The sequence below is a fragment of the Xiphias gladius genome, chromosome 18 (assembly GCF_016859285.1).
Source record: "Xiphias gladius isolate SHS-SW01 ecotype Sanya breed wild chromosome 18, ASM1685928v1, whole genome shotgun sequence".
NCBI lineage: Eukaryota > Metazoa > Chordata > Actinopteri > Istiophoriformes > Xiphiidae > Xiphias > Xiphias gladius.
This window is the reverse complement of record NC_053417.1, coordinates 22,997,050-23,007,949: the sequence shown is the minus strand read 5'-3', so window position 1 is coordinate 23,007,949 and position 10,900 is coordinate 22,997,050. Positions and strand designations below refer to the sequence as shown.

The window sequence follows — 10,900 nt, the reverse complement described above, 5'->3', positions numbered from 1 at the left end:
GGCAACCGCACTTCTCTAACCCCCACTTTTCTTCTTTCTCTCAGACGCAGAGCACAAATGAGTGTGTGACTTCCATTTTCAGAGGGAGGCAGTGCACTGTTGCTCTTCTCCTGCTTTGAATACATTCATTGTATGGCTTCACACACATAAGATGACTTCTTAGTCTACTTTACATTTCGTGTAGATTAAAAAGGAACTCAATACATATGTACAAATGAAAGACATTTTATTGACAGATAACAACATTCAAATTAATTTAAAAATATACAGGATGAAAAGCAAATTTTAAAGACAAAAAAAGAATCTATTCATTTTAACTTAAATCCATATGTCATTATTCACCATACTGAACAGTTTCTGGGACTGCTGAAGAGACAAAGCATTTTTTAACACTGGATCTTTATACGCGCAACTTGTAATAGGCCTTTGCCAAACGTGGTGGTAAAAAAAAATAGTGTTGCATCCCATTTAATGTGACACAATAAATATATTCTTTGGTTTGCAGCTATGCATGTTTTATAGGACATATAGAAACTTAAAAATTGTAGAGATCACTTTTCTGTGTCTTTCTATGCACCTGATTGTCATTAACAATCTGTTAGGCCTTCATTAACGGCAGCAAAAACCCCGCAAACTGCAACGCATCTGCTGGATCAATCTCACAAGGTCAACTCGAGATCAGTTTTGAAGATGATAACCTTTACAATAGTTACGTTGAGTGTCAGAATATATTAACAAAATATCACATTAAACACTTTAATTCAGTTCCATATACAAATAATTGAAATTGTTTTTTTTGATAGATTGGAATGGTTAGCATGGAACTGCAGGCTAATCGTCACTGGTCATATTTAGCTGGGTTTAGTGAAATTTAAAATTTCGACAGATTTGACAGCTTTAAATGCACATTGATATAGCAACCGATGAATGAACAACCTAAAATGTCTTATTTTGTTTGATGAAATGCGAACTCCTGGGAAAAGGAAATAACTGCCTAATCGAATTTCTCTCGTGTAAACTCGGCGACGGTAGGGAAGTACATTGGAAGGCTATTGGAAGTGACTGAGCTATTCCAGGGAACTCTACACATCCAAACTCTAAAATGGTGTTTCCATTTGAGTCATGCTGTTCCCATTCATCCTTTATGCTGTTAGACTTTTCCTGTCTTTTGAATTTTTTATACATCCCCTCCAAACAACCTGTGACTCAGGTTTTATTCAGTTGGAACACTTTGCTTTGTATTCTCTTGCATCTGTGTTCTCTCCTCCATTATAGGACCTTTTGTTTGCCCAAGCACATGTCAAAAAAACTTTCTTTTTTTTTTTTTTTCTGGTTGTAGGCGAAGGTCCTTCACATATCCTTCGTCTTGTGCAGCCAAACTTTCCTGTTTGGCTTTGGATGAGAATGCGGCAGATAAGGGGTAATTTAATGACATGGAGTTTTGGTTGGCATTCTTTTCATGGTATCTCTGTTCAGTCATGGGAGCTAGTGCCCACCTCCACTTCGGGACTCTCCAGTCACCCAGTCAGTGATGATAAATGACAAACTCATGATCATAAAGACGAATCCCATTGCAGCAAAGCATGCGGCCTACAGGGGTGGAAGGAAAGAAAAACAACATATTACAACATAGAAACAACACATTAAATACAATGAAATTTAAATAACCAAGATATTTTTTGTATCCTTTTTAGCTGAAGGAACCAACTTGTACCTGAATTTTGGGTCTGGACAGAAAAGGCTCCTGGTCTTCAGGAACAATGCGGATGTAGAAGATTCCAGGTAGGATGAAGATGAGGCTGGGGGCAGATGTGGCTCCTGCAGATGAGGGTGGAGGACAGAGAAGAAGTGAGTCTTTTTAAGGGTGCGCACAGTTAGTGATTACACAGTTTACAGATGATGTAGTTAGCGATACAAAATCTGCGCTGAAGCCCAGACCAGACGACATTTCATCCTTTGTGAAAACATACCGATGAGGCCAAAGATGTCGCGGATGGAGGGCACAAAGATAACCAGCAGGTTGACCAAGAAGACGAGACAAAATGCAATGGCAATGTGTCTGACCCAGTGGAAAGGCTTATCAGGGAACAAGATCTGGAGCAAAGCCCTGCGGATCTGCAGAAGGAAGGAAGGAGTCATACACACATTAACTCAACTACATCCCAACTGGCTGACATTTTAGCAGGTATTTTCTGGTATGTTGTAGGATTGAGACCAGAAGTGCAATATACAGGAAAGTTTCAGCAGCAGCTTTCTGCTCTCTGCACAGTAATACAATATTAAAGGAATAGTTTTACATTTTGGGAAATACACTCATTTGCTTTCTTGGCGGGAGTTAGATAAGAAGATGGGTACCCCTGTCATATCTGTCCGTTTAATATGAAGCTGGTGCCAGAGCTGGTTAGTGAGGTAGACAGATCCTTTAGCCTCTGGACAGAGCTAGGCTAGCTGTTACCCCCTGGTTCCAGTCTGTATGTTAACTAAGCTAACTGGCTCCTAGCTTCATCTTCATATTGAATGAACAGGCAATAGAGTAGTATCGATCTTCTCATCCATCTGCAACAAAGTGAATAAGCATATTTCCCCAAATCTCAAACTATTTCTTTAACCTAACCTGTAAAATGTGTATTACTACAGTCTGTTTGCTGATCTGCAGTGTATTCTTAATAATTCCTTGTAATGTGAATGTTTTCCACCCATTTTAAAAACTGGTGTTCTCTTGAAAAGCTAACGCTGGGCCCTTTTAGCATCTATAGATCATTCTGAACAGTAATGGCAAATGCTGAAAAGGCTCAATACCGTCAACACGCCACTGAAACAGAAACGGCTGGTTTCTGATTGCTCCGTCAGGCCTGTTCAGTGACTCTACTCTTACTCTCTGACATATACATGGATCCCTTCAGCAGCATCAATTACGTGGTGTAGAGGGGCCACATTGGCAGCATTTCTGGCTTAAAATGTTCAGGTTGAGATTTCAGGATGTGCCTGGATGACATTGTAAGGAAGTGAATTACGAGAAGAAAAAAAAATGCCAAAAGTCATAAACTGGTCTCAGGCCTATCGGCCAATTCTGACTTCTTTTGTCTCAATGAGAAATTGTTCATTGGAAAGAATAGGTGGAGTGCCCCGTGGCTCAATTCCACAACTCTCTAGTCTCTACCGCTAGTGGTCATTACTTGCATGATGCTGATTTTATTTTTCACCCCGATGATCTCCACAATGGCTTTCAAATTTAATTTATTCATTGAATTATAATAACAACATTTCATCATTTAAAGACTTTTACTTAGATGAGACCTTTCCTTTTGCGAAATGTGTAAAATAATAAATACTGTTATTCTTCTTCTTGTTGATATACATTTTCTCGCTAAATGAATATGATGGATATCTTACTGGGAAGAGAACCACAGGGACGGTCAGGGTGACGGCCACCAGCACAGCCAGACGCACACAGAGAATGAGGACGTCCCCGGAGCCAACGCGAATATAGGTGTGTAACAGCTCTGACTCCACAGCACCTACCCACAGAGAAGCAGACACGCCTTGGCATAAGGTATCTCACATGGTCTAGTCCCTCACTCGCAACACTGGAAAATGCACATGGGCTCTGGGCACAAGTGGGTCATTCATTTAGAGATCTTGCCATCCACAACATCTGCACAAAGTGACCTTTGAGTCTCAGGAGTATCTTACCATAAAAGGTGAGGTAACCGAAAAGAGCAGTCAGCAGGTACATGACAAACATGGCCAAGATGGAGACATTGGCAACACCCTGCATTCGTTTCTTGGTGGCACTGGGGTAAGAGCAGAAACATGAATTTTACTAAAACTTTTAACACAGCTTTCTTTGTGCCAATGGAAAAAAAAACAGACCCACAAACACACATTTGAGAGAAAGTGATGATGACATTCTCACTTACTCTCGTAGTTCAGTGTAGATTGGTAGCACCTCTGGGTGGCAGACAAAAGCAAAAGCCAGAATTGGGATGGTGTACGCGGTCTAAAAGCCAAACACAACATAGGCCAGTGAGTAACCCACGATGCTTAAAACGCTTGTTCTATACCCAACACCGCTGGTGGCATAACATGCCTTGGTGCTGCTGACATAACACCACTCGTGCGACAGTAAATCTGCTGTGCTAACCAAGAAATAAATAAATATACAGCTGACAATTCAGGAAACTAGAAGCTGGCAATGTGAAAATGTTTTTCCACCAACCTGTGAGTTGATGGTAAATAGCTTGGCCTCACAGAAGTCGCCTGTCCCATTAATGGTAGTGTGGTCATCAGCAGCAGGAGTCATATTATGATGTGTATCATCGAGCGGGCACAAAATGTTGAATTTCTTGTAAATGACCTGGGGAGCCACACCCATTGGTTAATCAAAGATGAACATTTAATGAAGGAACAGTTGGTAATATTGTGTGTATCTTGGCTGGCTCTTTGCTGACTCACCGAAATGAGGAAAAACACCATGCAAGAGAGGGAGAAGCCACTTGTATAGCCCAGGTAACCTGGATTGCGACGACAACAAGATATTGTAACATGATTTATGGTCCCAGACAGAAGAACAATTCTGGAAGTGATGATACTTTAATTTAAGTACAGGACAGGAAAGTAAACACAACAATAATAGTAAAGACGTGATGTACATGGGAGAGTTAGGGGAATTAAAAAAAAAAAGAAAATGTGATGACAGAATGAAAACATACCAAGTTGTTTCATGAGTGCTAGAGGAAGGATGATGAAAGCGCTAACAATGATGATCAAGTAGTTTCCATTCATGAACCATTCTCTAAGAAACAGTAAAAAAAAAAAAAATAGATGAAAAAAATCAGTACTCCACCAAACTAAAAACTGAAACAACGGAACTCTGCAGAAATAATAGAGAATAACTCCTTGACACTCACCCTGTGTTTTCTTGGTTTTGAAGGAAAGCTTTAATAACCAGTGGGAGCTCAGACTTGATGATGAAGAGATAGCTGGACATTGCTAAATGAAGTGAAAACAACTATTTTACAGTATGTTGTGTTACTTGCACATTTAGGCTTATCTGATTAAATATGCATGCTTTCACCGACAGATATCAGATATAAATATAAAAACAAAAGGTTAAAAATGGCATGAAAAATACCTCCAATGTTGTGTATTGTAATAACGCTGGCAGCCAGCAATTTTCCTGGGGGGCCAAAAGCCCGATTCCCAAGCTGCTCATAAGCCCGGATTCCTGAAACACATCAACATTATATATGGGCGTGATAATAAAATGAATACAGAATTGTCTCAGTGGCTACACATGCTGAGTTAGGCTTACCAACAACTCCAGCACTTCTCAGCAGGAGATGAATTGAGTATGCAGAAAGAATGGCAATGCACACCAACAGGATTCTGAAAGACACAAGAGCGGAGGTCTGTTGGTAAAAGGATTTCATGTCTAAAAATTACATGACTGAAATGTGCCGATGCTCTCACTAGTGTGGACATTATCAGAGTTAAAACTCTGCTCATTATATAAATAAATAAAGACTGAGAGAAAAAGAGAAATAAAGTTATTCTTAGAAACTCCTTCAGAAGCTAAATTCCGTCAATAAGCAATCCATGATTGTCATCTTTTTGTGTCTTTCCACCCACACAAGAGAGTTAAGCTTTGAGAGTCTGGCTCTCCAGCCACTCTGCACCTCCCTCACCCCCGCCACATAGCACAGGACTGATCCAAGCAGGCGTGTCTTGGACGTGATCACTGGGGTCTATATTTAACTGCTCAAATCTGATTTAGAGAAGCTGCGTGTGTATGAGCTCTAATGTACATTGTGACAGATCAGGCTTTGTATGGTAGCAGCTGTATGTACACCTACAGCTCGCACAGGTACAGATGGACAGAAACACACACACACACACACACACACGTTCCAGCAAAGAGCTCCTCCCCCTGCCACCACACATACCTGTCCCAACACAAGCACACACAAACAGTCAGATGATACACACACCCCTGTGGCCCTACTTCTAACCTTATAAGGACCCTCTGTTGACTATATACAGACTGTACCTACTAACACAAACTTTAACCTAATCCTGATTCTGACCTTAAATCAAAATTCCAACCCAAAATAATGATTACTGATAATCTATTTAAAGGGCACTTTTCAGGCAAGAGGCAAATATAGAACAGAGTAAAAAATACAAAATAAGTCATATTCACAATAAAAGAAATAAAACATACATAAGTATAGCAATTAGCTGTGCAAAAGCCATCTTAAATAAAAGATAAAAAGTAGAGAAAAGGCATTAAGAAACGGTCGAAATGACTTCATTTTGCAAACATCTTCCCTGGTTCGGTCTACGGCTCATAAACTCAAACACACGCCATACAGCCCTGCTCTGTACTGTGTAACCTCAAGGAGTGTGCACATTTGGCTTTACCCAAATACTAAATTTATGTCACAAGAAGCTGAATATTAATATATACCAAAACACACACACACACACACACACACACACACACACACACACACACACACACACACACACAGAAAGTCAGGCACAAAGTTGAGCCAAAATAGGGACTGTGTGTTTGGCTTGCTTACTCACAAAAAAAGAATGATTCCGGTGTTGGACATTGCAAAAGCCAATCCCAGAATTCCACTGCCCATTATGGCGTTACTGAGGTTAAAGATGGACATGCCAAATGACGTCTTTCCCTCGAACTGCAGTAATAGGACAACAGAAGATGTAACACAGATGTTGCAGAATCAGTAGTTTTTGCTGTATCTCATTTTACCACAGAAATACAACAAACGAATGGCAGAGAAAAATCACTCACATCTGTAAAGTGGATTTCCTTCTTAACGCCAGTTTTATGTGGGAGAAACTCCTCGTGTTCAGCCAAAGCATCCAGCCCATCAAACCTATAACAGAAAAAATTCTAAGGGTACGAGGCTTTTATTGTGATATTATCAGTAATTACTGTTCATTTGTGAGTCTTACCCATCTTCCTTGCTATGTCCATTCATCTTCTGAAGCTCCATTCCGGGTGCTGGGGTTGTGACTTGAGAGACTTTAAAGATCTGCTTTTGCTGGACTGAAAGAATCCTCTTCAAACTTTTCTGGAAAAAAAGAAAAGAGAGAAAACAACTGTTTAATATGTGAAATACTTACTTACCAGAATTTCCCACAAATTAAGCCATTATTAATGCATTGAGAAGGTTTGATGTCAGCTGTTGTTTTTTGTTTTTTTTTTCCCAGCAAACCTCAGGCACAGATCTCGCCAACTTTCCATTATTTGGGGGAAAAAAAAAAACTGCAAGCAAGCTGACCTCAGCATGTGTCGTTAACTGTTTTACATTGCTTCTGTATGCATCACCTTTTCTGAAATCTTGTCTTAACTTGTCGCAACTGGGACAAAATCTCAGAGATGGCCGCAAGAGGCTGAATTGTAATGTATTTATGTAATACTTTCAGATGGTTGAGAGGCATCGGCTCTGGTCTACGACACAATGAACAGAGATTAATGTTACAGCTGTTTAAAGATAAAAACACTAGTTATTTGTACTTTTATAGAAGGAAGCCACAGCACTCATCAAACAGTGAATGTGTCTAGTGTAATGCAAACAGAAAATGCTAGGTGGCTTCAAAAGGGCAGACCTATTTATAAAGTCTTGAGACACACCACTGTAATTTCTCCCATTTGCCAAGGACAACAAGATTCTTGCGTTTATGATGTTTTTTTTCTTTTTGGCGATGCAAAAAAATCCTTTGCCGTTGCTTTATTTTGGGGTCCTGCTCCCTACCTCAGATATGAGGCTAAAAAAAAAACTAAAAAAAACCCCCGAACCTTCTAGATTACAGTAGTAGTTCACAAAACAGCTTGTGTGACATGAAAGGCTTTAAATAACAAATGTTGTCAGAGGACTTATGTTACTCTAATCTGCTGTGGGCCACACAAAGCTGGCATGGACAGACTCTGGGAATGAGCGTAGGTCTGTGCTCCTGCCGTGGGGTCACGGGATACTTCCCTTCTCTGTGGGTCAGACTACCCTCAGGATTTTCACATCTGACCCCAAGGGATACAGTCACACTATAATAAGCCATTCCTTACGGGTTTTTACACAAAACCAGAATTTTTTTCTATTCCTATGCTCATCACCGAACAGGCCCGTTGAGGTACAATAATCCATACAATTTAGTGCTCGATAGCGGTGGGCCGCAGAGACAAACAAAGGGTTCCTGTGTAAACGGTGCTATTTAGTCTAAATACAGAGTATCCCTTTCCATGCCTACTGGCCTCCGGTCAAGTTTGGTTAAAGTAACTTTCTTTAGCTACATACCCAATGCCTTTCCCATGGCCCACGGCCAACACACACACAGCCAACAAAGCATAGACTAAATGTCAGGGATATTTGGCAGTTTAACTTTCACAAAAAGCCAATTTTCGCATAAAGGCAGATTTTACACTTGGGCCTCCGTTTCGTTCTAGTGGGGAGGGAGCTGGAGGAACTAGAAATCCTGGTTAACTAGGAACTTGTTCCATGTTAGGTGTTTCATTGGCCATGGGGGTCGCTCTTAGACAGTGGAAACAGTAAAAAAAAAAAAAAAAAGGGTGGAAAAAGTAATAAAAACGAAAGGTTCTCCGGTACTTTCCATCAATTTATACACCCCCCCCCCTCCCCCCAAAAACCTACCCGATGCTGTTTGCAATGTGTTCAATGTGTTGTAATTAAGGTATTCAAGTAACACATTAAATAATCTATATAACAATCTTGCGGACTAACAACACATGTTAAGTTAAACACAGTAAATATTAATGTAGCCTTACTATCCAGCAATCCATACCACATGGCTCTTGTCTGATGCAAGACCAGCTCACTATTGACAGTTAGCCCTTCCCTTCTTTTCCTCAACATCTAAAAACTCAAGGACACACGCACAGTTTTCGGCAACTTACCTCAGTGGTCAGCCCTGGTCGTCTTTTCTGGATATTGGGTGAATAATTCCTCGCGCCAATTAACCTGAATTTTCGCACCGCCAATGTTTATGTATAGCTTTGCACTTAGGAGTCTCCCCTACGCTCCTTGGTCGTGAAGAGAGGAGAGAGTGAGAGAGATTAGGGGCTGGGAGGGAGCAAACGGGAAATGGGAACGCCCTTGCTTAACCCTTTGTTAAACCAGCTACAGGTGGTGTCACAGTTACGAGGAGACCGCAGCGATCCGCTCACCGGGTGGCGTGCACTGAAAAAGTTTATCCGGACCGGGGGCCTGGACAATGGGAATGGAAATGCCTGCAGTCTGCCGCGCGGGGCTACAGGTAGTCCCAGGAGCCCCTCGACTCAACAGGGATTCTGGGGAGCGCGCTGGAGACCAATTACCATGTCATTACAGACTATGCAGGTAGAAAGGAGGGGCGAACATCTAAGGTGGGCTTTGTATCAGCAGGGGTGGATGCTCAGTCACAGTTGGCATCCTGCTGGAAGTCACAGTGATGGTAATTAGCTTGGGAGATAAGTGCTTTTTTTTTTTTTTGCTTTTTTTTTAAAGATTGCCAACATGTGATTGTGCTTAAGAGCGGAAACATAGTGCATGCTTACAAGTTATCATGTGCTTGATCCAAAACAAACAGTGAAGACTTAGCTGACACGAAACATCTGAAATGAACCTCATGCAACATAACACAAAAAAAAAAGATCCTTTAAACGTCCCCGTACGGTTCCAGTTATCGCAGAAAAGTCCATATTTATACATCATATAAGGAGTTACTATGCAGCATAGCATACTTCCTGAAAACAGAACAACAAAAACATGTGTTCAACCTATTATTGGGGCTTCAAAACCTGAAAGGTCATCCGCTTCTCAGCGACATCCTTTTTAGTTGGGTTGATAAAGTTCAGCTCATCTGAGATATGGGCTTTGGTTGCACACCCAAGAAACACCCACGTTTTCTTTTATCTCACAGCGACACAGTTCGCTTGCTGGAAAGTGTGTCTTTCTGTTGTATAAAGATCCCATGTAGTAGAATACACACACCAATGGCAGATTAAAAAAAAAAAAAAAAAAAATCTCTAACATAAGGTTTAGTTTCATTTCAATTTAATAAAAGCAAAAATATCCACACATCCACATTTCAATAATTTTGTCAAATTCAGGTTATTTGTGTCAGCTTGCCAGCAAAATATCACCGTCAAGGTCTGTACAGGTTGGATGAATTGAAATAATGAAAAGATAATGGCCACATCGGTCACTATAAATGACCACTTGTAGATGGTTAAAAAAGTGACTTGGGAAAATCCAGGACAAAGTAACTAACATATAACATAATATACATGTGAAATATACCTAGTCAGGAGACATTTTGTCTTGATAAAACCACACATCAAACACTCCTTGCTATTTTTGTACCAAACAGTAATGTCAGCATTTTCAGCCATGATCTCCCATTTCAGTGAGTCATTTAATATCCCCTCTGTGCTTTGCATACTGCCAGCATGTCACCAAAGCAGAAAAGTTAAAGCAGAAACCAGCGGAAAGTAAAAGAGTGTCATCGTTATTTCAACTGTCAATATACAGCACCTTATCAGTGGACATAACGACAATCATTTTCGTCCTTTTCTTCCCCGGTGTATGAATAGTGAAATTGCCTCGTGGCCTAAATGCTGGAGCAGATGTAGAGGGCTGCCTTAAAGGCCTTCTTCTGGTACTCACCTCTCTAGTAACAGGCAGACAGATGGATGTCTTCAGGCTAGACAGAAGTAAGGGGGTAAAAGTTAAAATTACGAATTTGGCTGGTTCGAGTCCAAAATCAGCCGTTCACAGAACCATTAAGTTTTTTTTGCAGTCGTGAGAGGAAAGACAGAAATGGGAGGAGATAGTAAATGCGCGCGCAAGAAATTTCCTGCCATGTCAGAAGC

General features: G+C 40.7%; 1 protein-coding gene across 6 annotated transcripts; it reads right to left on the bottom strand.

Annotated features, from left to right (window-relative positions):
* Window positions 1-209: 209 nt before the first annotated feature.
* On the bottom strand, window positions 210-10,853 carry LOC120804332 (sodium-coupled neutral amino acid transporter 3-like). Of its 6 annotated transcripts, XM_040153729.1 has the most exons (17): window positions 10,695-10,853; window positions 8,945-9,070; window positions 6,988-7,106; window positions 6,824-6,908; window positions 6,592-6,707; window positions 5,315-5,388; window positions 5,135-5,227; window positions 4,911-4,992; window positions 4,713-4,795; window positions 4,456-4,514; window positions 4,220-4,357; window positions 3,921-4,000; window positions 3,694-3,794; window positions 3,394-3,518; window positions 1,971-2,115; window positions 1,715-1,818; window positions 210-1,590 (listed from the first exon to the last, which is right to left on the bottom strand). In XM_040153729.1, exons 3-17 carry the CDS (start codon window positions 7,026-7,028, stop codon window positions 1,486-1,488), a joined length of 1,431 nt encoding a protein of 476 aa, XP_040009663.1. In that variant the 5' UTR covers window positions 7,029-7,106; window positions 8,945-9,070; window positions 10,695-10,853; the 3' UTR covers window positions 210-1,485. The 6 variants fall into 6 exon arrangements, with proteins under 6 accessions (XP_040009663.1, XP_040009665.1, XP_040009666.1 ...); XM_040153731.1 differs by lacking the exon at window positions 8,945-9,070; XM_040153732.1 differs by lacking the exon at window positions 8,945-9,070 and having other exon boundaries at window positions 6,988-7,101.
* Window positions 10,854-10,900: the final 47 nt, after the last annotated feature.

Bases quoted from the DNA above. Each gene is read 5' to 3' on its own strand.
- LOC120804332 (XM_040153727.1), bottom strand. From the start codon at position 7,476: ATGCCTCTCAACCATCTGAAAGTATTACATAAATACATTACAATTCAG. The intron at 4,001-4,219 runs GTTGGTGGAAAA...TTTGGCTTTTAG, and splicing joins TATTTACCATCAACTCACAG to ACCGCGTACACCATCCCAAT. The intron at 3,795-3,920 runs GTAAGTGAGAAT...CTCTTACCCCAG, and splicing joins ATCTACACTGAACTACGAGA to TGCCACCAAGAAACGAATGC.